The 26,489-nt window shown below is 45.9% G+C and overlaps 2 protein-coding genes across 5 annotated transcripts in view; one reads left to right on the top strand and one right to left on the bottom strand.

Annotated features, from left to right (window-relative positions):
- PPFIBP2 (PPFIA binding protein 2) overlaps nucleotides 1-8,423 on the top strand; it is a 162,119-nt gene extending 153,696 nt beyond the window's left edge. For 2 of the 4 annotated variants that reach the window (XM_037840138.1, XM_037840137.1), the window contains 5 exons: nucleotides 485-610; nucleotides 1,316-1,504; nucleotides 2,775-2,951; nucleotides 5,131-5,196; nucleotides 6,273-8,408. In XM_037840138.1, coding sequence (XP_037696066.1) covers nucleotides 485-610; nucleotides 1,316-1,504; nucleotides 2,775-2,951; nucleotides 5,131-5,196; nucleotides 6,273-6,344 — 630 coding nt within the window. In that variant the 3' untranslated portion in view covers nucleotides 6,345-8,408. Of the gene's footprint in view, nucleotides 1-484; nucleotides 611-1,315; nucleotides 1,505-2,774; nucleotides 2,952-5,130; nucleotides 5,197-6,272 lie in introns of all 4 variants that reach the window. The other 2 variants (XM_037840140.1, XM_037840139.1) reach the window with 2 other exon arrangements.
- A 1,005-nt stretch (nucleotides 8,424-9,428) lies between these two features.
- On the bottom strand, nucleotides 9,429-26,263 carry LOC119538089 (NADH-cytochrome b5 reductase 2). Its single transcript, XM_037840827.1, has 9 exons — nucleotides 26,032-26,263; nucleotides 24,842-24,985; nucleotides 24,491-24,563; nucleotides 22,082-22,188; nucleotides 21,645-21,774; nucleotides 12,459-12,542; nucleotides 11,668-11,753; nucleotides 10,647-10,746; nucleotides 9,429-9,691 (listed from the first exon to the last, which is right to left on the bottom strand). Exons 1-9 carry the CDS (start codon nucleotides 26,050-26,052, stop codon nucleotides 9,519-9,521), a joined length of 918 nt encoding a protein of 305 aa, XP_037696755.1. The 5' UTR covers nucleotides 26,053-26,263; the 3' UTR covers nucleotides 9,429-9,518.
- Nucleotides 26,264-26,489: the final 226 nt, after the last annotated feature.

Genomic DNA, 26,489 nt, shown 5'->3' with positions numbered 1-26,489 from the left:
AATATGTTTTGAATGCCTTTTCCATGGCAGGCACAGTACTGGGCATTTTGAGGACCAAGATGCCACTTCAGGGCACTTAGATATAAGCACCAGGAGATCTTATGTCTCTAAAACACTTGGCTCTTAGTTGAAAGTCATCTTTAAAGTTCTGTTGAATCAATGAATGAATGATTGTATGTCTCCATTTGTTAATCCTAAAGTTTATCTGAGAATTAGGGAGGGACAGGATTCTGGAATCAGGATGGAAGATTCCACCTGATCTCTAGTCCTTGGAAACTGGAAAAGCTCTCATGGCAGATGGTCCCAGCCAGCCTGGGTCATTGGGTACGTGGGCCCAGGATCTCTTCTTTTCTGCTGAGGCATCTGGGGCCTGCACTGCCTGAGCCACCCTCATGGGGCAGGTTTACTGACAGTGGCTGACTCCAGAGGACCATGTGAGAACCTCTTAGGCCTGATTTCTTCCCTCTCCTTCTTCCTCTCACAGAGTAACCTTTCTCCTTCAGAAGTTGTGCAATGGTCCAACCACAGAGTGATGGAGTGGTTGCGATCTGTGGACCTGGCAGAATACGCGCCCAACCTTCGCGGGAGTGGTGTCCACGGAGGTCTCATAGTGAGTGGTGCTTTGGACTAGCCCACCTGGTGCAAACTGGGGTATTTGGAGACTGATTTCTTAAGGTCCAGACATAAATCCTAATAAAAAATATTGATAGTTCATCTGAAACCCTTCCATAAATTGAAGCCTCAAAGAAAGTATTTTGATAATCTATGATTGAGAACTAATATACTTCCTGAAAACAATATGGCTTCTGGAAGGACTTCTATGGCAATTGATCCAGAAGGATTCCAGGCCAATGGGCTTGCATGAGGAGCAACCCTTAACAGAGCAGCTCCACCTGCTCCTAGAGGAACATGGTGGCTAAAGTGAGGGAGCAGCCATCAAAATGTAACTTCCTGCTTGTTATGATGTGATCATCACCACTCAGATCTGTTGAATGGCAGAGCCAGAATGGAAATGGGGGCATAGGGGGTGGTGGCTTGGCTCTCACCAAGAGCAGACTCGGAGTCAGCCTTATCAAGGTCACAGTTCTCTGCTGGTCTGTGGAAATGAGGTGATCAGTCAACAAATGTGCTGGTGTCAGCTCAGAGCCAGGCCCTGGACCAGCTAAAGAGAGGGGAATGGGACGCAGAACAAGTGGATGAACTTTAGTCTCTGCCCTGGAGGCACCTCTACGCACATGGAGCCAATTTTTCAGAATCACCTACCTGGAGCCATTCATAGTTGCCACTGGGTAGCTTTGTCTGTGTTTTTTCTTAGATCTTGGAGCCACGTTTCACTGGGGACACCCTGGCCATGCTTCTTAATATCCCACCACAAAAGACACTTCTCAGACGCCATCTAACCACCAAGTTCAGTGCCTTGATTGGTCCTGAGGCTGAACAGGAGAAGCGAGAGAAAATGGCCTCACCAGCTTACACACCACTGACCACCACAGCCAAAGTCCGGGTGAGTTGCCAGACCCTTCCTGGGCCAGGCCACAGGCCTGCCTTCTGGCCCTCCAATTGTACAGCAACTGGCCCAGTGCCTGGAGCCAAACCACTGTATGCAGCTTGGATGAGGAGGCTCTCTCGGTCCCTGCTGTGGGACTTGGGTCCCACTGTCTGTTAGTCTTTGTTAGGCAAGTTCCCTACAGGTCTTGAGTCCAAGGAAGAGAATGCAGGATTCTTTACACAGAAACTATGCACAGGAAGCATGACAGCTGCCTATCAGTTCAGAAACTGCATCTATTCACAGGTGGCTAGGAGGTCATCCTTGACTCCAGTGCTGCTCGACTCACTTAGCAAAGCAGATGAACCCGGAGTCTGAGTTTCATTCAGTTGGGTCATCTGTGTGCCACGATGCCATGGGGTCTTGGTCAAAGCTGTCCTGCCAACACAGGGTGTGCTCCTGGTAGTGGCCAGTCCTGTTTGTCTTATGCTAAGAAAGTGGTCAGTCTGCAGCCACCTAGGGGTCTGGAGTTCATCCCAGTATCAGCACTGCTTGTTGGGGCTCTCTGGAGCTCATAGGGCCCATTAGACCTGCTTGAGCCACACTGGCCTTAGGCCATGACCTTTCCAGCTGGCAGGCTTACAGGCCGGGCCTCCCTCGGGGGCTCTTCTCTGACTGCCTCAGGGCTACAGGCCTGCTGCCAGAATCTCTGGAGACCAGGCTGGCTGTCCCCAGGAGCATATTGTTGCCTCAGGTCCAGCTACAAATCATGCACAGACCTCCTTCCCCAGGGAACATGACAGGAAGCATGTCAGGGGAGATGGTGGTAGGAACAGTGCAGGCTGAAGCTGGGGCACGAAGGGAGCCAGCCTGGGGCCGTCCAGTGTGGCTTCCCAAGGGCACTAGGTGCTGCGAGGGGAGGAGAGGTGCTCCTGCTGTGTGGTGCCAGCATTGTGGTGAGACGAATCCTCTGTGCTCAGCCTCTGGTGCAGAGTCTGCTTCCCCTAGTCTGCCTGGTAAAGGAGAAAATCACATTTGGGATAGCAGGGTGTAGTTTCAAGGACAGAGCCTTGCAGGAGGAGCTGTTCTTGTTCAAGATTATTTTATTTATTGGCCTGTCCCCAGCGTAGAAATTGCTTACAGGGAGCTCTATTTTGTTTTGAATTTTTCTAGAAGCAGATTGCCTTATTCCTTACCTTGTGGGCCCATTCTTCAGTGTATTGCCAGTCATCACTGCACACGGGTTTGATAGTCTCCTTCTCATAATCTTGTACTTCCTGTGTTTTAGCCAAGGAAACTAGGATTTTCACATTTTGGAAACATAAGAAAAAAGAAGTTTGATGAATCGACGGACTACATTTGCCCAACAGAGCCAAGTGACAGTGCCGGGGACAGTCACGGAATCTACAGTGGCTACCGGGGCCTCAGCGCCCTGGATGCCCCTGAACTGGATGGGCTGGACCAGGTGGGACAGATGAGCTGATGCCCTTGTCACCTGCCCTCTCTGTGCACCAAGAGCTCACAGTAACACCACGTGTGCCACCATGTAACCGCACCTCACCCCTGCCCATGTGCATGGCTCGCGGACAACATCCCAGCAATTGGCCCCTGGGCCATTCTCTTCTTGAATCCTTAGCGTGGCCAGGTTACAGAGTTGCACCTTTGCTAAGGGGCCAGACTTTGGGGACTGTTGCCAAAGGTGGACTCAGGAAGAAAAACACTAAATGAGATGCTTTTATATTTTTAGTAATTCTTAATATCTATCTTCAACACCAGTGGTAATGCATTAATTTGGACACAGGTCCAAAAACCATGGACAATCCCAAGAGGCTTGACTCTTAGGTGTCTTCCCTGTGCTTCAGCTAAGGGAAAATCTCAAGTGCCTTTCAGCCTGTAGGCCACAGAGTCTTATTGAGATCAAAGGGACAAGCAGCAGAGATTTCTGCCATACTGACAGTGTAATTGTGTTGTGCCAAATTCAGAGGTGTGCTTGTCTTTCTGGTAATAAAAACAGTATTTATATAGATGGCCTTAATCTTGTTGGGGAATGAGAGCTGGGCACAGCTAGAGATGGAGTCCTCCTTGTATAGCTTGAGAACTGGTGGCCCTGAGCCTGGTCCTCGGCCAGGTGCACACTTGGGATTTGCCAAGTGTCATGGACAAGGGGGATGAAGCAAGGGGACCCCCATATCCTTCAGAGCTGGGCTGAGGACTTGCTGCTTCATGCCCCACCTCTCTTGTGCCTCACGTACATCCCGTCTGTAGATCACATCTGTCATGAAGACCCCAGAGTCAGTTTCCATTTCAGCAGCATGAGTCACTTTGTGAGGAGGGTGGTGAGGAGACAAGGAGGGCAGACTTATGGGAAAGATGTGTTCTTTCAAGTGTTTTGCCAGTTTTTCTGTTACTGACCTATCTGGGCCTGCAGATACCTGGGGGCTGGTCTGTCCTCCTGATTGAGAGGCAGACTCACCAATAATGGGTCCTCCAGATGGACCTTGTCTGGCCAGGAACTAAGGGAGGGGCATGCCTTGCCAGCCTAGGTTCTTGCCTATGGGTTTCATTTGCCTCAGGGCAGCTTTCGGCTCTAATGGGCCCCTGAGCCTCATCTGCAGAATAAGAGCGGTGCTATAATGTGTCGTGGGCAGGGCCTAATGACCCCATTTTGGACACTCTGCTTCTGACCCAAGTGGAGGTGGTGGTGCTAAGATTTTCTTCTTAACCAAGGCAGCCTCCCCTGCAGTCTAGCCAGCAAGAGATGTGGGCAGCAGGCTGGCTTGGCTGGTGTTCAATCTGGATACACAGGATCACTGGACAGCAAGTGCTCTGCAAGGCTGACACCTGGGCCTTGCCGTTGTAGAAGCAGAGTCAGGGGAGACTTTGTCCCTTATTTCTTTTGTCCAGAGAATCTCTGCATGCATCTGTTTTCAAACCCTGCATGGAACTGTTTTGCCACTAATTCTCAATGTAGCCTCAAACAGGGTCTGCTCCTTTTGTGGGGCTCAAATTTTCCCACCTGTAAAATGAGGGGGTTACATGTGATGACCTCAGAGGATGCTACCAAATCTACAGTGTCTCCATAGGTTTAGGTAAGGAGAGGCAGGTAAGGAGGGGCGAGCCAGCATTAACTGAGGAGGACAGGAGGGGAAGGAGGCTCCTGGGTAGTGAAGCAGCTCCATCAGCAGCTCCCTGAGGATGCTCACCCATATCTGGGCATCAGTGTCTGGGTCCTGTTGGTGCCTGGGAACTGTCAGTCTACTCAGCATTCTGACGGCCTTTGTCCTTGCTGGGCTCTGCACCAGGAAATATCTGGAGCACTGAACATATGCAGAAGGGCTGCTTCTGAAGGCCCCACCTTGCCCTGTTCCTGTGTCCCTGAGTGCTGGCACTTGAGTGGGGCTCTGGGAGATGTGTGCATGACTATGTGGGACACAGATCTGTTTGTCAGTGGAAGCTCTGCCTACCCCCAGGGACAGAAACAGCATGTGTTCTGCCCCTCTGTTGCTCCTCTGGGCCTGGCCTGCTCCTTGGCCCCATCCCCCAGGAAGCATGCCCTGGAGAAGCCAGGAGAGGACTTGCATGTCACCTCTGTGAATCGTGAGCCAAGCCCATGTGTGCTGACTGGGCTGCTGCCCATTTTACAGATGGCACCTTCGGAAGGCACTGTGACGCAGATAGGGCTTCTCTCCCAAGACATTCACCGCCTCACGGTAGGTCTCTGACCCTCGCTCCACAGTGGGATGGGTTGTGGAGGCCCACTGAATTCGGTGTGGTGGTGCCCAAGGCCTGGGGCAGTCTCCATCCCTACTAGAGAGCTGGTGTCATCAGGGCCTCCACAGAGGGAGACCAGAGGAATGGAGCTGAGCCCTGGGAGGAGTCACAGACTGAAGTGTGCGAGGTCTCATCTCCTCTTCCCAGTCTAGGGGCTGGCAGGGAAACCAAGATGCTGAGCAGCTCTGGGTCACCTGCCTAGTCAGTCCAAAGCCCAGGCTTTATCTCTGGCCTAGAAGACACTCCCTATCATATGACTGCAGATATCACAGGCACGTAAGCACCCAGTGAGGACAGACCATATCATGGGGAAGCTGATTGGTCTCAGGGGAAGAGGAGCCATTCTCAAGTTAGACAGACTTGATTCAAGTTCCTGCACTGTCTCTTACTAGCTCTGGGACCTTGGGCAAATCATCATCTGTTGGAGCCTTGGCTTATCAGTAAAGCAGACTGATACTTGCCTTGCAAGGCTTGCATGCAGACTGGAGTTGGCAGTAAAATGCCAGCCACAGAGCATGGATTCAGGTTTTTGATGACACATAAGTCTCCGGGCTCTTTAGTCCCTGGACACTCCCATCCCTGAGCCTGAGTCTATCCATGTTGAGGCCCGTCACGGTCCTTAGCTTGTTGAGTGACCAAGGTGCATTAAGATGGTTGTATCCAAGGGCAAGAAAGGACAGGCTTCCTGAATCCAAAGGAGATCACCTCTATTCATCTTTTTTTTTTTTTTGACTCACACTGAAATGAATCTGCCTAACCTTGCTTGCCCTTGTCACATTTGATAGGCCTTCAGTGGCCTTGAAATGGCAACTTTCCTCCTAATGTATGAACAATTTATTCTTAATAGTGTTGTCTATTCTGACCCAAAACTTAGGGCCCTCGGGACACCATGAACTTACAGGCACTGGTGTAACACAAGGACCAAAAGACCAGTGCTGCTCTGCTTCCCATGTAGCTGCCCCAGGGCAGCCTTGACCAAAACCGTTAAACTGCCCCTGGGGCTGTGTCCTTTCAGACTTTGCTGAGCCAGGACCAGCTGCTGAACGACTCCCGCCTGGCCACTCCCGACTCTGATGACTGGAGATGACTGACTTCGTGGCCAAGAGCCCAGAGAGGCACTTGTTGGGGAGGGGGCTGAGAATCTCCTTCCATGGGGAGCTGGCACACAGCCACCTGTGGAGCCCAGACTGGGGCTGGCGGGCATCTCAAACCCGGGCACCGACAGGAGCAAAGCAGAGCTGCACAACAGATGTCTAAGAGCGGCCCCAGTACCCTGTGTGTTTTCAACTGTGCTGTGCTCTTCACTGCAGCTTTTATACCTTTTGTATTTTTATACAAGGACTGCAGACCACTTCTGTGGGGAGGGCAGTGAGGTATCGGGGCACAGACTCAATGGCACCTCTGTTCCTGGTGACACCTGAGAGGCTCTTTCACCAGTGGGGACGGGCTGTTCATAAAACTGCTGGAAAAAAAGATCCGAAAAAATGTTCTGAATGGTTTGTAGTACTGAGCTGGGTGAAATGATAATAGGGAGCCCCCTTCTGGGCTGCTTCGCAAAAGCAGGTACAGTATTTCCATTCATAGGAATCTGGCCTGGTGAGGGAAGGAGCAAAGAGGCTCCTTTCCCACCGCCCTGTCTGCCCTCCAACGACTCTCTTCTGCAACAGGTGTCTGCTGGTTCCCAGGTCCTGCCGGGCCACCCAGCGCCTCAGCAGAGGAGTCCCTAACACAGGCAAAGGCCCACTCCCTACTCCCAAGCTTACAGAGCACACTCGTAGTCTCCAAGGCCGTGTCCTGCCATTTTCCCTCATCCCCCTCAGATGTATTTTGATTAAATAGTACCCTAAACTCAGCATGTTTCCACTGCCAGCTCAGCACCTTCCCAACAAGCCTGTTCCCTCTCTGGTGTCCTACCTCAGAGAGAGGCACCACTGAGTCAGTCTCCTCCCTCGGTCCCCTCCCCAACCAATCAGTTGCCAAATGCTCTCCAGCCCCTCAGTGTTTTTCCTTTCCTCGCCTTCCCACTGGGACTGCTCTAGGTCAGCCCTCACCTCTCATCTCAGCTGATCACTGTAGTTGGTCTCCTACTTGGGACCGCACCCCTCTACTGGTTCCCTCCAGATGTCCTCTACCCTGGTCCCAGGGTGCCATCCTAAAGCACCATTTTAATCCTGTGCCCTTTCTGCCCAGAATATCTTAGAATTACCACAGGAGGAGTTCAGTATTCTCAGCCCACATGAGGCCCTTCTCAGTCAGCATTCTGGCTTTTTCAGATTCCGTGTGCCCACTTACTAGCCAAATCTACTGTTTCTTTCAAGGCATGTGCGTGTACCACTTCTACCTCTAGGACTTCGAGCAGGTCATTCCCTCACTAGTGAATGCATTTGTCTTCCTAGCCCCCTTCACAAATCCTACCTATTGGGGCTCAGCACAGATCCTACCTCTTTTCAGGATATCTTTGCTGATGTCTCAGAGACCAGCTCTTATCCCACAGTGTCTTGTCTGTCCTTTGTTCAGGCCTGAGAACTTCCTGGCTCACCTTGAAGTTGTTTTATGCGTTGTCTGTCTCCTTTACTTTACCCATCCTCAATACACACAACTGAGCCCCTGCTCTGGGCTAGCTCCTGTATGGATATGAGTAAGACTCAATCCTGATCCCCATATTGCTCAAGGAGACCCTGCTCCTGGCTCCCCATCTGCCCACTTGCTCACATGTGCATGTTAAGTACCTTCCATGCTTGGGCTAGGAAGGGCTAGAGATACCAGCTGGAATGCCAAGATCCCTGCCTAAGCAGTGCTTATAGTCTAGTGGGAAGTACAGACCTGTTTAAAATAAATAAAAGTGTGCTAAAATGTTACAGGGGCTCTAACAAGTCTCAAAAGCCCAAAAGAACAAGTTGTCATTTCTATTAGGGGCCTTGGGCCTGGGACTGAAAAGGCTCCATGGAAAAAGGTGATACTTTGATTTTGAAAGATGACTTGTGGTATGTCAGAGGGGAAAGGCATTCTAAGCAGATGGGCTTGAAATATCCCAGTGCTTTCTGGGAACTATCAAAAGTTTGTAAGATCAGAGCAGGGGTTCTCAACCACCACAATATTGTCATTTTGGGCTACATAATTCTGTGGTGGGGGCTGTCCTATGCATTGTAGGATGTTTAGAAGCATCTTTGGCTTTCTACCCTCTAGATACCAGTAGCATCCCCTACCCCTGACCAACCAAAAATGTCTCCAGACTTTGCCAAATGTTCCCAGGAAGCAAAAACACCCCTGGTTGAGAACCACAGGATTAGAGAATGGGGTCGAAGTAAGAGGCCCAGCAAAGGAAAAAGTCTTGTAAGGTCAGCACAAGTCAGACTAAGAAAGGCCTTAAGCCACTTAAATCACTTTTGCACTTAAATCACTGCAATTTCTCCTGGAGACAGAGCATTGCTCATGTGGGGACCAGGGTGAAAGCAATGAAGAATTTAAAGCAAGGGACAGCATGGTCTGATTTCTGTCTCAAAAAAGCATCTCTGAGGACAGAATCTGTATCTTACCCATTGTGCAGTGTCCAGCACTGTGTATTTCCCTGAGAAGGGGATTCACTAAGGATGAGCTGAACAGATGGAGGGATGAAGGCAACCCCTTCTGAGAGACCGTCCTATAGTGTTTGGCCATCTAGTGGGCAAGACACAGCTGTTCTTCAGAGCACTCCCTAGAGCTGTAGTCATATCCACTTCTCTTTCTTTCTCTCTCTCTCACACACACTCATTAAGTAATCCAGTGGCACCAAGGTTCTGCACTGCTGCCACTTTCCCAGTTTTGTGAAAAGGGACCCACTTGGAACCAAACAGACCCAGATCTGAAGCCCAGCTTTGCCACCTATTGGCTGAATGAACTGGGGAAAATTGCTTAGTCTTTGAGCCTCAGATTCTTCATCTAAGGTTAAAGAGTCCTGACAATCCTGGCTTGTTACAGTGATTAGATGAAGTAACAGAAGCAGCTCTTCCCACTCATAGATAACCTAATAGAGCAACCAGTGTCATCCTGGCCATGAACAGCAGATGGTGATGGTGGTCACTTGTGTCATCTGAATTTTGCATTATAAAGGAATTCAGGAACAGCTGCTGGAACATAACTTTGTTTGCAAGTTGAGAGGCTTCTGCATCCTCATGGGTGCATTAAGCCCTTTTGAAAACATCCTAGTTTAACATGGCAAAATTGAATTCACTTTGAAACAGGTGAGAGGGACCAGTCAAATTTGCTAAGAGTATGAGGGTCATTAGTAGGTAAAAATCATGTCCTTGGTATAACCCAGTTTCTCCAGGTTAGGGTGAGCAGCTGTCTGGATCAGGGGTGGTGGACCACACACCAGGATGAGCGTGGACTTCCCAGGAGGAGGCAGGTGCTCCTTGATCATGTCGGCAGTAATGAAGCCTGAGCTGTACTTCCAACCTGAAATTAAGCAGAAGTAGAGAAGAGCTGGGGTTTGCCAGGTCAAGTCTCCAATCCCAGGCCCCCTGTCCTCCCTCCTTAAAGTCAGGTAGAGAGACTCCAGGCTGCTCTAGAAAGGCTGAGGAACCTACATTACTTTTCCCTGCAGAAAGCCTGGAAAGTAGAGGATGTGGGGTCTCAGGTGGCCCTCTGCAGTATTTATCCCAGATCCCAGGCCCAGCACTAGGATTCTGAGGCCCCTGGCTGACCTCTGCCTGCTAAGAGCATTGGCGAGGCTGGAGAACATGCCTGTGAGTTCGGATGGACCAAGGTGTGGTGTGGTGCCTGAATCAAGGCAGTGAGTGGGATCTGCTCAGGAGAGCACTGTGTGGGATCTGTGGACTCACCCAGGTGGGTGGTGACCTCTGTTAGCAGTGAGCTGCATGAGAAGACAGGCACAGCTCAATCCAGTAAGGAAGAGGTGCAGCTGAAGGGAGGGTGTGTGGCTGCAGGGGCTGTGTGAATGCTGATTGCTGGGGTGCTGGTTGGGGCCGCTGTAGTGCTGTCTGAGGTTCAGCATGTGAGGACAGCTGTGTAGTGAGATGGGCTTTGAGCAGCAGCCTGAGTGGTGAAGGGGATCAGTGGTTGTATTGATGCAGTGCGTGGGATGCCATGGAATGTGCAGTGTGAGGTGGACGTGCAGTGTGGCCTGGTGGCACAATGTCCTCGTGTGTGCAGATTCAGTGCAGTATGCCGAGTGCTTCTGGGATAATGGCCACCTGACCTTGATTGCCCTTACAAACATCATCCCAAATTCTCTCTCCAATTCCTACATTTCTTACATGGAGGCAGAGTCCAAGGCCTGACCCCCAAAGCACAGTCCTAACAAAGAAACCAAATGAAAAACAGGGACCAGCCCCTTGACGAGGGTGAAGGGTTGGAGCTGACCCACAGTTGGGGTCGAATTGGATCGTACCAGCGGGAGGCCTGTCCAGGGTGTACCACAGGTTGAACTGGTTGGGGTAAGTTCTAGAAGTTTCTTCAAGCTCCTTTCTCACCAGGATATCCTGCTCTGTCTAGGAAAAAAGCAACATTAGAAAAGCCTCTCCAGGGGCTTCTTACTTGTTCTCCAGACCCAGCAAATTGGGCAGCACATTCCTGCCCAAGCTGTCCCCAGTCCAGCTTGAGGTGAATAGCATTGGAGAGCCAGGGATTTGGGGAAAAGGAGTCAAAGCCACAAGTAACTTGTTACAGGCTCAGAGATACTGCATAGAAGACCTAGATCTTAAAACTCTTCATGACTTTTGTCCCATTAGTTCCATTTCTGGGGTTCTATTTAAGAACATAATCTAAAAGTGATCAAGCCTAGGGACAAAATTAGTCATCACAGTACCATTTATAATTGTGAAAACTGAAAACAACCTGAATGTAGAAGACTTAGTAAATTATGGTATAACTTGATGTAGAATGTGACAAAAACACAGAGAATTTTAGTGAGAAGAAAATACCTGTGTGGTAAAGTTAGGTGGAAAAGAAATCCAAAAAATACATAATTGTAAATATACAGTATATATAGAAAAATGACTGGGGAAATATGTCAAAACAATTTCTCAGGGATACATTTATAGGAGATTATTTTATGTTCTTCTGTGTTTTCCAAAATTTCTACTGAGGGTATCTATTATTTTATAATCAGAAAAAAATAAAAATATGTGTTAAGGACAAAAGACCCAGGATTCAGGGGCAGATGGAGAGATAGAAGAGTTAAAAAAAAAAAAAACAAAAAAAAAACAAAAAAAAAACAAAACCAAGAGCTTCAAATGGGTCTGGACTCAGCTCTTCTGGCACCAGCTGCCCTTGTAAGCCCACTAAACACTCCCACAGCCGCAGGCACCCGATCAGCACTCCTTCAATGCATGAGGATGAATGCAGAGCCCCTGCTCAGCAAACATTCCATCCTCCCACTGCAAGCTCAAGGCTGACTCAGCAGAACTGACCTGGTTGGCAAAGATGAGGGACAGTCTGGTCTTGTCATTGGGGTTCTTGGTGATGTGGCGTATGAGCTGCAGCATGGGTGTAATCCCTGCAACACAGTTAGGGGGCAGGTCAGCTTCCCCCTTCCTGCCCACCTCTGAGGCCCACAGACCCTGCCTTATAATAGTTTAACAGTTTTCCTTGGCTCCAATTACATGTTTCTCACTCCTGTCTCCAAAATTCAAAGTGGGAAACAGCCCTTCATTTTGTTTTTCTCTTCTAATGCAACAAAAGTCCTTTCTCATTTTAAAATGGCAACATGGAAAGTATTGGCTTTGGAATCAGAACTGGGTTTCACTCCCAGCTCTCTAACTGTGTGACCAGGGGAGAGTCAGAGAGTTACCTGTCTAGGCTCCTTAGGCTCCTCATTTCTAAAACAGAATTAACAAGGAGTAAATGTGATTGTTTTACAAGTGTCTGGCACATCCCTTCAGTTTAAAGGGATGGGGAGAGTACAGGTGTAGTGGACCCAGCAGCCCTTGGGGGACATTAGGTGGGCCTGCCCAACTGGCTCCACAGACTCCTCTGTGTTTCCCATCTTGACTTCACAGACTCCACATGGCCCCTGGGCAGCCACCATGTTGGCTGAGGGGAGCAGGGCATTAGAGGTCAGTTCCACAGCCTCTCACTGACCCTGAGTTCCCATCTATAGCAGCCAAAGGAAGAATTTCACCGCTTCTAAGATTAAATGACTTCAAAGTCAGAAAGGTGTCAAGGCTCACCCTGTGGATAAAGCTCCTCAGATGCTTCTTACCTGTGCCCCCAGCAATCATCCCCAGGTAATGGACCAGTTTTTTTTCAGGCTCACTTGTTTTGTCTGGTCTGACTGCAAGATTCCCTGGAAACAGAGAAGATGCTTCTGACTTCTGCAGCCCTTGCAAGAGAGCCTGCAAAAGATCACTGACTTTCCTTGGATTTCCCAGGAGGCAAGTCCACTAAAGAGATTGGCTGTAGCCATTTCAAGCCGGTGAAGCAGGCCAGGATGGCTTCCTCGGTCACCTCCAGTGTACTAATACACAAAGCCGAAACGGAAACTGGCCTCCTCAGGAAATCATTAGCCATTTCCTCATGGGAAGGAGAAAGGCAAGATTAAGTCAATATGGATGATTTTGTCAACATGGTGATTTAAGACATCCCCTGAGAGTTTCTTCTCAGAATCAACTAATAAAAGGATAAGTATCACTTGCTTAGAACTCTGGAGTATGATAGAGTCTGGAAAAGGACTCCACAAATGCTGAACCAAAAAAAAGAGAGAGAAAAAAAAAGCCAAAATCAGGTAGGAGATTTACATCCCAGACCTGCCAGTCTGGGCCGCTTCCCCTCACTTGGGCCCATGCAGCTTAAGAGTCACACTGAGGCAGCATGCCCTGGTCCCTCCTGCTGCAGATGAATACCATAGAGCCACTCCCAGCAGTGAGTTAAAACCCCATGCATATCCAGGCACAGGGACCCAAGTCTGCAGAGACGCAGGGCAGAACACAAGCAGCTGAGGAGTGCCACCTACAAAAGGGCCCCCAGGAACCATGGCAGAACTGCTGGCAAGAGGTACACACAATCAATCCAGTCTCTGTTTGCTGGGTCACCGAAACGCAAAATGGACCTTTATGGATTGATCTCATTTGGCTCCCTAGGGAAGGCTACCCTAATGGGGAAGAAACTGGAGGCAGAAAAGCCTCATGGCAAAAAAAAAAAAAAAAAAAAAAAAAAAAAGGAGGGGGGGTGTTACCGCATTAGCTGTAATACAGGATGGGTCCCAGAATTGAAAGGTATAATGAAAAGGGGGCAGTGAGTAAGGAGTGAATTTAAACAAATCATAGAAGATGGGGAGAAAATTCTGCACACAAACAGAACAGAACAAAATCCCCAGAGAAGAAACAGAGAAAACGAAGCTTTCTCTTGGAGGTGAAACAATGCACACAAAAGGGCAATCTTTTGTTAAATTTGTAAAATTGTACCACATATCCAGGGCAAGAATCAGATGAAGAAGAGTTGAGAAAATCTGAAGAGTTAAATACAGGCTACTTTAAAGGTCCAGAGTAAGTTGGGTCAAGTGTTAAAGAAGAGTCTTAACGCAAAGTCAACCAACAATAAAATCCTAGACAAGAGGGAGAAACTGACATTCAGAGTTAACTCATCAAAATAATTAGATGCCCAGATATCAGCAAAAAATTATAAACCATACTAAGAAACAGAAAGATATGGCTCAGTCAAGGGAACAAATTAAAACTTCAGAGGAGACACAGAATTTGGAACAACTTATCAAAGAAGTTCAAACAAATCTTCTAAAATGATTCAAGAAGATGAAGGAAAATATGGATAAAAATAAATAGTGGATATAGTGGCAAAGAATATTAAGACAGTTTGAGTACAAAAAGAATTATTCAAAACTTTAAAAAGAAACACATCAAAGTATGAGGATGAAAGGCACAATAACGGTGATTAAAAATACACTAGAGGCATACAACAACAGATCTGAACACGCAGAAGAAAGAATCAGCAAACTAGAAGACAGGACAATTAAAACCATAGAAGAAAAGACAGAGAAAAGAATAGAAAAAAAATTGGACAGTGTCTCAGGGACTTGAGGGACAGCATAAAGCATACAAACATATGCATCATTGATGTCCCAGTAGGAAAAGAGAAAGGAAAAGGAGCAGAAGGGACTATTTGAGGGAATAATGACAGAAAACTTCCCAACTCTTATGAAAGACATAAATATACATATCCAAGGACAATGTACTCCAAAAAGAATGAACTCTAATAGACCTACTCTGAGACACATACTAACCAAAATGTCAAATGCCAAAGATAAAGAGAGATTTCTGAAAGCAGCAAAAGAAAAGCGACTCGTCAATACAAGTGATCCTCAATAAGACTAAGTGCCAATTTCTCATCAGAAACGATGGAGGTGAGAAGGCAGTGGTACAATATATGTAAGGTACTGAAAGAGAAAAACTGCCAGTCAAAAATACTTTAGCAAAACTCCTTCAAAAATGAAGGAGAGTTTAAAACATTCAGAGATAAACAGAAACTGAGAGAGTTCATAAACAAAAGATCTGCCCTACAAGAATAACTAAAGGGAGTTCTTCAGGTTGAAAGGAAAAGACAGATGAGAGTGACTTGGAGCAGTGTGAAGAAGTGAAGATCTTCAGTAAAGGTAACTAAATGGGTAAATGCAAAACCCAATAATACTGTATCTTCAATATGTAACTCTACTTTCTAACTCCTACAAGATTCAGAATACAGTTGAACAAGAAAAAGCCATATTTCTTGATAATGACATGCAAAAATAAAGAGAGAATGTGAGACAAAAACAACATAAAAAGGGGAAACAGAGGGATATGGAAGCAGAGAATGTGTAAGCTATTGAAGCTGAGCTGGTATCTTTTCAAATTAGTAGGTTACAGTTGTAGGCTGCATAATATAAAACCCAGGGTAACTGGAAAGAGTATTTAAAAAGTATATAGAAACAGAATTGAGAAAGGGATCAGTCAGATACATCACAAAAGATCAACTATACGGAAAAAGAGGTTGCAATAGAGGAAAAGGCCAAAAAAAAAAAAAAATAAAAAAAAGATAGACTATATAAAAACCAAAGGACAAAATGGCTGAAGTGCTGCCCTTGGAGTAGTAACACTGAATGTTATAACGGATTAAACTTCCAAATCAAAAGACACAGATTGGCAGAATGGATAAAAAAGCATAAGCCAACTATATTTTGTTTACAAGAGACTCATCTTAGACCAAAACACAAATAGGTTAAAAATGAAAGGATGGAAAAAGATATTCCATGCAAATAGTAACCAAAAAAGAGTGGGAGTAGCTATATTAATATCAGACAAAATAGACTTGAAGTCAAAAGCCGTTATAAGAGACAAAGAAGGACACTATGTATTAATAAAAGGGGAATCCACCAACAGGAAATAAAAATCATAAATACTTATGGCACCTAACCATGATGCCCCAAAATATGTGATGTAAACACTAGCAAAACTGAAGGGAGAAATAGATGTCTCTAAAAAAATAGCTGGAGACTTCAGTATGCTACTCTTGTCAGTAGACAGAACATCTCAGAGGATCAATAAAGAAACAGAATATGAATAGCATGATAAATGAACTAGACCTAACAGACATATACAGAACATTGCACCCCTAATCAGCAGGATATACATTCTTCTTAAGTGCTCATGGATCATTCTCCAGGATAGACCACATATTGGGTCACAAAACAGGTCAATAAATTTCAACTGATTGAAATTATACAAAGCACTCTCTCTGACCATAATTGAATGAAGCTGGAAATCAATAACAGGCAGAGAACTGGAAAATTCACAAATAACTGGAAGTTAACACACTCTTAAACAGTGCATCAAAGAAGAAATTGCAAGAGAAATCAGTAAATATCTTGACATGAATGAAAATGAGAACATAACTTCTGAAAACTTATGGGATGCAGCAAAGGCAGTGCTGAGAGGGCAATTTATAGCCCTAAACACTTATATTAAAAAAAGAAAAAAGAATTAAAAGACCCAACTGCACAACCTGGAGGAACTAAAGGAAGAACAGCAAACTAATCCCAAAGCAAGCAGAAAGAAAGAGATAACAAAGATTAGGGCAGAAGTAAATGAAACTGAGAATTAAAAAACAAAACAAAACAGAATTAACAAAACCAAATTTGGTTCTTTGAAAAGATCAATAAAATTGATAAACCCTTAGCTAGACTGACAAAGAAAAAGAGAGAGCAGAAGCAAATAAATAAAATCAGAAATGAGAGGGGAACATTACTACTGACCCCAAAGAAACAAAAAGGATCATAAGAGGATGGTATGAAAAACTAACTGTACGCCAACAAATTAGACAACCTAGATAAAATGGACAAATTCCTAGAAACACATGAACAACGTACACAACTCTAGAAGAAATAGAAGACCTCAGCACACCAATTACAAGTAAAGAGACTGAATCAATCATAAATACATCCCAATAAAGAAAAGCCCAGGATCAGGTGAACTCTACCAATCATTCCAAGAATTACTACGAGTCCTCCTCAAACTCTTCCAAAAAGTTGAAGAGGAGGGAACACTACCTGACTCATTCTATGAGGCCAATATCACCCTAAAACCAGATAAAGATACTACAAGAAAAGAAAATTAGACCAATTTCTCTTATGAATATAGATGCAAAAATCTTCAACAAAATACTAGCAAATTGAATCCAACAGCACATTATAAGAATTATACACCATGGTCAAGTGGGTTTTATCCTAGGTATGCAAGGTTTGTTTGATACAAGAAAATCAATTAATATAATACACCACATTAACAAAACAAAGGGGAAAAAACCACATGATCATCTCAATTGACCTGGAAAAGGTATGTGGCAAAATCCAGCATCCTTTCTTGATAAAAACACTTAGATAATAATAGAAGAAAAGTTCCTCAACATGATAAAAGGCATATATGAAAAACACACAGCTAACATCATACTCAGTGGTAAAAGAATGAAAGCTTTCCCTTTAAGATCTGGAACAAGACAAAGATGCCCACTGTTACCACTAATATTCAACATTGTATGGAAGTACTAGCCAGAGCAGTTAGGCACGTAAAAGAAATAAAAGGCATCTGTGATGGTTAGGTTCATGTGTCAACTTGGCCAGGTGATGGTGCCCAGGTGTCTGGGCAAGCAAGCACTGGCCTAACCAGTACTGCAAGGATATTTGTGGCTGGTTAATAACCCAGAAGGCTGGTTTATTAAATCATCAGTCAATTGATTGCATCTGTGGCTGATAAATCAACAAAGGGTGTGCCTTCCACAATGAGAGAATTCAACTGGCTGGATTTAATCCAATCAGTTGAAGACTTTTAAGGGAGAAGAGAGAGAACTTTCATTTCTTCTTCAGTCAGCCAGCCTCTTCTGGAGAGTTCATCAAAGACCTTCACTGGAGTTGCCAGCTTGCTGCCTGCCCTACGGAATTTGGACTCATACATCCTACCCTACGGAATTTGGACTCATGTATCCCCACAGTTGTGTGAGACACTTTTATAAAATCATATTTACAGAAATCTCCAGTTGGTTCTGTTTCTCTAAAGAACTCTAACTAATACAGCATCGAAATTGGAAAGGAAGAAGTAAGACTTTCATTATTTGCAGATGATATGTTCCTATATAAAGAAAGCCCTGAAAAATCAAAGACAAAGCTACTAGAGTTAATAAACAAATTCAGCAAAGTGGTAGGGTACAAAATCAGCATGCAAAAATCAGTAGTATTTCTAAACATCTGTAATGAGCAATCGGAGGGGGAAATCAAGAAAAACATTTCATTTGCAATAGCAATTAAAAGAATTAAATATCTAGGAATAAATTTAACCAAGGATGTAAAGGTCTTATACACAAAAAGACCTTTTTTTTTTTTTTTACAAAACATTGCTAAAAGAAATCAAAGAAGATCTAAATAAATGGAAAGACATTCCATGCTCATGGACTGGAAGACTAAATATTGTTAAGATGTCAATTCTATCCAAAGCAATTACATATTCAACGCAATCCCAGTCAAAATTCCAACAGCCTACTTTGCAGAAATGGAAAAGCCATCAAATTTATGTAGATGGGTAAGGGTCCTCACATAGCCAAACCATCTTGAAAAAGAAGAGCGAAGTTGGAGAACTCACACTTCCTGACTTAAGGCATACTGCAAAGCTACATTGGTCAAAACAGCATTGTACTGGCATAAAGATAGATAAATTGACCAATGAAATCAAATTGAGAGTTCAGAAATAGACCCTCACATCTATAGCCAATTGATTTTTTTTTTAAATTAAATTCAGTTTTATTGAAATACATTCACACACCATACAATCATCCATGGTATACAATCCACTGTCCACAGTATGATAACATAGTTATGCGTTCATCACAATCTATTTCTGAACATTTTCCTTACATAAGAAAGAACCATAACAAGAATAAAAAATAAAAGTGAAAAAAGAACACCCAAATCATCCCCCCATCCCACCCCATTTGTCCTTTAGTTTTTATCCCCATTCCTCCACTCATCCACACACTAGATAAAGGGGGTGTGATCCACAAGGTCTTCACAATCACACTGTCACCCCTTGTAATCTACATTATTATATAATTGTCTTCAGGAGTCCAGACTGCTGGGTTGGAGTTTGGTAGTTTCAGGTATTTACTTCTAGCTATTCCAATACATTAAAGCCTAAGAGGTGTTATCTATATAGTGCATAAGAATGTCCACAAGAGTGACCTCTCAACTCCATTTGGAATCTCTCAGCCACTGAAACTATTTCATCTCATTTTGCATCCCCCTTTTGGTCAAGAAGATACTCTCAGTCCCACGATGCCGGGTCCACATCCATCCCCGGGAGTCATACTCTGTGTTGCCAGGGAGATTTACACCCCTGGGAGTCGGGTCCCACGTAGCGGGGAGGGCAGCGAGTTCACCTGTTGAGATGGCTCAGTTAGAGAGAGAGAGGCCAACTGATTTTTTTTTTCTCTTTTTTATTAAATTCAGTTTTATTGAAATACATTCACACACCATACAATCATCCATGATATACAATCCACTGTCTACAGTATGACAACATAGTTACGCGTCCATCACCACAATCCATCTCTGAACATTTTCCTTACATCAGAAAGAACCAGAACAAGAATAAAAAATAAAAGTGAAAAAAAACACCCAAATCATCCCCCCATCCCACCCCATTTGTCCTTCAGTTTTTATCCCCATTCCTCCACTCATCCATACACTAGATAAAGGGGGTGTGATTCACAAGGTCTTCACAATCACACTGTCACCCCTTGTAATCTACATTATTATATAATTGTCTTCAGGAGTCCAGACTGCTGGGTTGGAGTTTGGTAGTTTCAGGTATTTACTTCTAGCTATTCCAATACATTAAAGCCTAAGAGGTGTTATCTATATAGTGCATAAAAATGTCCACCAGAGTGACCTCTCAACTCCATTTGGAATCTCTCAGCCACTAAAACTATTTCATCTCATTTTGCATCCCCCTTTTGGTCAAGAAGATACTCTCAGTCCCACGATGCCGGGTCCACATTCATCCCCGGGAGTCATACTCTGCGTTGCCAGGGAGATTTACACCCCTGGGAGTCGGGTCCCACGTAGGGGGGAGGGCAGCGAGTTCACCTGTCGAGATGGCTCAGTTAGAGAGAGAGAGGCCAATTGATTTTTGACAAGACTACCAAGTGCACTCAATTGGGAAAGAATAGTCTCTTCAACAAATAGTGCTGGGAGAAGTGGATATCCATATGTAAAAGAATGAAGGGGAACCCCTATCTCATACCATATAGAAAAATTAATCCAATATGGATCAAAGCCCTGACTAAATACAAGAACCAGAACCATAAAACTCCTAGAATAAAATGTAGGAAAGCATCTTCAGGATCTTATGTTAGGTAATTATTTTTTTAAACTTTAAACCCAAAGCATAAGGAACAAAAGAAAAAATAGATAAATGGGACCTCATCAAAATTTAAAACTTTTGTGCATCAAAGGACTGTATCATGAAAATGAAAAGACAAACAACTCAATGGTAGAAAATGTTTGGAAACTACTTACCTGATAAGGGTTTAACATCCAGAATACATACAGAAATCCTACAACTCAACAACAACAAAAAATCTAATTGAACAATGGGCAAAAGACTTCAATAGACATTTCTTTAAAGAGGATATACAAATGGCTAAAAAAGCACATGAAAAGATGCTCAACATCATTAAGTATTAAAGAAATGCAAATGAGAACCAAGAGATACTATTTCACATCCATTAGAATGGCAGTTATTAATTAAAAAAAAACAGAAAATTACAAGTGTTGGGGAAGACGTAGAGAAATAGAAACATTCATTCATTGCTGCTGGGAATATAAAATGATGCAGCAACTATGGAAGACAGTTTGGCAGTTCCTCAGAAAGCTAAACATAGAACTATCATTTGACCTGGCAATCTCACTACTAGGTTTATACCCCAAAGAACTGAAAGCAGGGACTCAAACAGATCCTTGCACACCGATGTTCATAGCAGCATTATTCAAAATTGCCAAAAGATGGAAGCAATCTAAGTGTCCATCAGACAGGGAATGGATAAACAAAATGTGCTACATACAATGGAGTAATATTCAGCATTAAAAGGGAATGAAGTTCTAAACATGCGACATGGATGAACCTTGAAGACATCACATAGACTGAAATAAGCCAGACACAAAAGGACAAATATTGTATGATCGTACTTATGTGAAATAATCAGAATAAGCAAACTCAAAGAGTCAGAATCTAGAATATAGATTCTGAGGTGGGGGTAGGGAATGGGGAGTTAATGCTTAAATTGTACAGAATTTCTATTTGGGTTGATTGTAAAGTTTTGGTAATGGATGGTGATGATGATAGCATGATATTGTGAGTATAATTAACAGCACTGAATTATATATGTGATTGTGATAAAAGGGAAATTTTAGATTGTATATATGCTACTAGAATAAATTTTTTTAAAAAAAGATTAATATGGAGCCTCACAGAACACTCTCACCCACAGCAGTGAATGAGTGTGTAAATGTATCATGATATGAGTAAATGAATGAGTGTTCACTCTTATCCATTCCATCTATCCATTCATTTTTCAGTATTATCAAGCACCACCTCTTATGTATCAGTTATTGTGCTGGAGATACAGTGCTGAAATACCAAATCATTCCCCTGTTTTAATGACACAATCTTGGGAAGTGATTGTGTGAATGAATGATAGATGTGGTTGTCAATGATGTGTGAATGAATGTATGAATGAATGAAGATATAAAGGACAAGCCTGGATGACTCAATTCTGAGGAGTTTTCTAGAACAATGGAATTATCCAAGGAATCTTCTTCCTCCCAGCTGGAGGCCCAGTGTGAATTCCCCAGTACCTGGTCCACAATAGAACAGGCGCCCAGTTGGCCCTCGAAAAAGGATGGTCTCCCCTATTTTCATGTTCTCCAGGTACTGAGTCATTTTACCCCCTTCAGGATAATTGGGGTGAACATTTTTGAAGTAGATCTGAAAAACAAAGCAGCTTAGTTTTCACACTCCCAGATCTGAGGCCACAGTCATATAAAACTCAAAAATGCATTTGTCACTGGAAACTCTGCCTAGAAAATCCTCTGCTCTTTCAGTTCTGTCAGTAATCCCTGAAGACACCACAGGGCTAACTGTGGCTTCACTGTTAAATGACACTGCTCTGGAAAGCCCTGTCCAGGGCATGTGTTCCTTTGGAGAAGAGGCACTACTCTTCCACCCTACCACCCCACAGTTCTCAACAGGTTCTGTAAGCTTGAGGCAGCTGGACAAGGTGAGCCTCCTTTACCTTTATAATTAAGTCCACAAAGCCGTGGTCTTCATCACTGGAGACTGGCGTGTAAGCCCTGATCACCAAATCATCATTGATTTTGGCCAAGAGATGGACATAGTTACCTACAGAAAAAGTATCAAATATAAGTCTGAGCATGACTTAGCCTAAGGACACAGGAATCCCATTAAGTACTGAGTTTCAGTAAGGTGGGTGCATGGTGAGGGGAGGCAAGCAGGTAAGGAGCCCAAACTCAGGGTGCCTGGGTTCTAGGTCTGCCCTCTCACTGACTGAGCTACCCTGGGCAAGTCACTTTACCTCTCTGGGTCTTGGTCTCTTCTGATAAATGGGGATGATGTAGCTGCCCTGACTCAATCAGAGTGTAGTTGTGAGATTCTCATACAGGAAGCCTACTCTCAAAGCACATGTACTGTGTCCAAGTGCTTAGTAGAACAGGAAGAGCTAATTAAAGTAAGAAGGTGAGTATTAAAAATTACAGAAAGGATGTAATCTTAACAAACTCATCTCTCCCTAAACTGTGAATGAATCAGAAACCTCATCTGGATCCTAGAAGCAGGCCTGGGCTCAGATACCACAGGGTCACAGGGTTTGGACACACATGGACCAGGAGTTCTAGCAATAGCATTGTGTCTTCCTGGCACATGGCTCTGCTCAGGGGCAACAGTAAAGCTCTGAACCATGTAATTCAGCCCCTTCAGGATAGAAGTGACTGGATCAGGTATGGCCAGAGGGCCAGAGACCTATGAATTATGACAACATCTCAGTGTCAAATGATGGGCTGGGTCACTTAGTTTTCTGCTGGATCGGAAATGGGAGACAGAAGTGACTTAAGTAATTAGCAGCGAGGACAGAGGCTGCAAATAAGAGATGATAAGAGCCAGAAGCAAGAGAAAGCTCTGTGCTAGTTTCTGAAGGAATCAAAACTGTTTAAGTATGGGAAATTAGTTGATGAAGGAAGATGGAGCAGATACGCAGAAAGAAGCAGAGACCCAGGGAGAGACAGAGTGAGAAGAAGGAAAAGAGAAGTAAGGTAAGCAAGAAGGGGAGGGTATAGAGGGACTGGTCCTTCAAATTGCTCCAGGGGCATAAGTCAGTCTTTCAGGAAGCCCTGAAGCCCAATATGCAAACACTGGGTTAAGAAAGGACAGGTTCTATAACCCTGGCTGGGCACCAGGGATAGCTGCCTGAAGTAGCTTCCTTCTGAGAACTAATCTGAAACATGAAATCTGGAATGGGTCTTTTAGATGCAGCCAACCTGGGCCCAACCTGGCAGCTTCCCTGAGGAAAGGGGCTGCCCAAGCTGATCTCTTGGGTCCCATCTCTAAAGAATTCACTTTAGCTGAAATGGGATGTGCCAGCAATCTGAGCCCTCATAGCAGACTTTTCTAGAAGCTTCTAAATCACCTTGCCCACTAACTTGTCACTGCCTACATCAGGGCTGAGGAGAGAGTGGGCCAAGTTAGGTTTAACAAATCTGATTTCTTGCCAACAGGACCGACCCCACAGCAAGGCAGAGGACTGGATAGCAGCCTGGCATGAGCTCTCATACATGGAAAGACAGAGAAGGAGCAGCAAGGAGGCTCAGGAACCCAGCTGGATCTCTAGTGTACAATTTAATCACTTGATGTAGGTGATGTCAAGGTTTATCCAGTGCACACAGGACAAGTAGGCTGTGGATTATGATCCTAACAGGCAGGAAAGCTGCACTAGCAGCTTGCACAAAGCTTCCTGGCCCAACTAGGCCCTGGGCCTAGCAGAGGTTTTCTATCTCACTAAGACTGACAAACACCTGGTGGTGCTAAAAACTAGAAATAGGAAACCTGAACTCTAAGACCTCTAGAGCTGGTGTCCACAACTTGTGTGGGTCTGGGGACCCTGCAGAGAAGTCACATAGTGTATGTGTGTGGGGGGAAGGGGAGCTCCTCCCTACACATTCTTGGCCTTTATCCTGACTGTAAGGGAACATCAGTTCCTCCATCCTTCCCACACGCACAGCACTTTGCAGGTTCTGAATTTTCACATCCATCAATGATCCTATCCACACAACTACTCAAATGAGGCAGACAGGTAAGCCTGGGAAACCCCATTTCATAGACTGAGGCTCAGAGAGGTGGAGCAACTTGCCTAAGGTCACCCAAGAAAGAGAATGCAATGAAATCTTAAGTCCTTCTGACTCTAGGCTCAACTCTTTTCAATGTTTATTGAGGTATCACTTTTGTGTTGGCCAACAAATCATCAATGAAGAAAGGGAATGTACTGCCCTCAAGTCCATCTCCCCACTCCCTGAGCTCATATAGCTCAGGAAGGGTATCAGGGCCACCTCCACACCTTAGCTGTCTTCAGATAGGAGCAGAGAGCCTAACCCTGCAAGGCCCCCACCTACTGATGACACAAAACCCCGCTCACCTACGGGGAGACCTAAGACATGGTCTGACGAGGGCAGTCCAAAGCGGAACCTCCGGGTGTTGTGATTGATTTGCTAAAAAAAAAAAAAAACAAAAAACAGAAAACACGGAGGCAGACTTTCTCAGCTTTCTGGAAACCCAGAAGCCTCTAGAAGCTAAACAGTTCAGAGGCTTGGTAAAGAAGCTCCATTTAGGCTACCCCAGACAAACACACACAAGGGAAGTGGGAGCAAACCGGAGACCATGAAATGCCAGCCTGACTTCCCTGCCTCCCCAGCCAGCACATTCCCCACGACACTTGTTCTCCTCTCTTTCACCCACTGACAGGAGAGGGGGTAGGCTGACCCATTACCTCTTTCTCAATCAAGGGCAGTGGGTATTTGGTTTCAGGGTTCTGTAAGGTGGTAAGAGTTCTTCTCTTTGAGTTCATGTTCTTCAGAGCCAACAGGAGCACAGTGAGCCCAATGACAGTGATGGCGAGGAGAAGGGATGGGTCCTGACCAGACACAATATGAGCACAGCACCTCAGGTCTTGCCTGCCCCTCAGCAGGGTAAGGTGCACCCTCCCCACCCTAAAAGGTACAGAAGATGCTAGGCTATGCCTGAAAGAACCTAGGCAGAAGGAGAGGTACTAAAACAGAAGGCAGGCTGAGTCCGTAGTGGATTAGAGTGTAGGGAGGGATCAGCTATGGGTCACCCCTGCTAGATACGTTAGACCCCTGGACCGGGCCAGGTGGATGACCTGGGAAGGCTAAGTGTTACGTCACCATGCCCAACAGCCTTCATCCTGGCTACTTCAAAGGGAGCAAATCCCGCGAGTTCCCTAGTGGATGTAATGACGGTCAATTTTTGCTCTGTCCACATTGCTTTTAACACACCATTTAGAAGGGAGGTTCCAACCCCCAAGGACAGAACTAAAGAGGAGGGCTGTGGGTTGGACACCACCTCCTCCCAAAGTGGTTGTGGCTGAGAGTAGGCCCGGGGATGGGCTTACCCCTCTCAGTTTCCCCACTCAGGACAGGCCAGGGGTGGGATAGGGGTGGGATAGGGGTGGGGTGAGTAGTCTTATCCAGGGACCTTAGTGTGTCAGAACACACCAACACCCTCCAGGGTGTGTGGAGGCCTGGGCAGGCACCTGCCAGGGGCTGGATTGCCTCCCCTCATCCGTCCCCCAAACCCCGCCACATCACCCCGTGGGGCCGGCCAGCTCATTTCCTGACCCAAGCCAAAGCCTCAACGATTTGGGAAAGATCCGCCAGACCCCTCTACTCACACCCTACATCCCAGATTCCCCGCCGTCCGCCCCGCCTCGCCGCCCTTCCCCAAATCCCCCTCTGGGCCCTGCCCAGCGTGCCCGCCCCGCCCCGCAAACCCCGCCGCTCCTAGCCTTCTCTGCTCTCCCTCCACGGCTCCCGAAGGCCCGTCGAACTTTCCTCAACTCCCGAAGGCCTCGTCGAGCTTTCCCCGGCTCCAGCCCGCCTCCGCACCCCCTCCTCTTAATGCCCTGCCTTCTCGCCCGGACATGGCTACTGGCGAACCCACCCGGAACGAGATGCCAAACATGTTCTCGAGCTGAGCCTAGCGGGGCGGCCGGGGCGCGTTTCCCCCGCGGGCCCGCCGACTACTGGACGCCGCTCTGCAGCTCCGCCTGGCGGACGGGAGAGCCTCGCAGACTCCGGCCCAGGCCGAGACCCGGATACGCGTGCTCAGAACCCGGCCGACGCGTGGGGCGCAGAGCCGGGGCAGCGGGGCTCCTGACAGCCTTCCCGCCGGCGGGCCCACTCCGCCTCCGCGCGGGACGCACCCCCCGGTGTGGAGAGCCGTCTCCCGGGACGGGCATAGCGCATGCGCTGTAAACCTGCTCCAAAGTCCCCCCGCCCATCGAATGAGCCAAGATGGCGCCCATATCCTGCTTCCGCTTATGACGTGCACACTCACTATTCCTATCTGCCAATTGAGTGCATATGCGCGGCGCTAGATCATTGGTTATGAGTAGAGTA

Source organism: Choloepus didactylus, chromosome 6 (assembly GCF_015220235.1).
Source record: "Choloepus didactylus isolate mChoDid1 chromosome 6, mChoDid1.pri, whole genome shotgun sequence".
NCBI classification, from domain to species: Eukaryota; Metazoa; Chordata; class Mammalia; order Pilosa; family Megalonychidae; genus Choloepus; species Choloepus didactylus.
The sequence above is the reverse complement of the archived record's forward strand: the minus strand, read 5'-3'. Positions and strand labels throughout refer to the sequence as shown.

Bases quoted from the DNA above. Each gene is read 5' to 3' on its own strand.
- LOC119538089 (XM_037840827.1), bottom strand. From the start codon at position 26,052: ATGTTTGGCATCTCGTTCCGG. The intron at 12,543-21,644 runs GTACTGGGGAAT...CTCTGTTTCCAG, and splicing joins CCTGTTCTATTGTGGACCAG to GGAATCTTGCAGTCAGACCA. The intron at 11,754-12,458 runs GTAAGAAGCATC...ACTGTGTTGCAG, and splicing joins GATGATTGCTGGGGGCACAG to GGATTACACCCATGCTGCAG.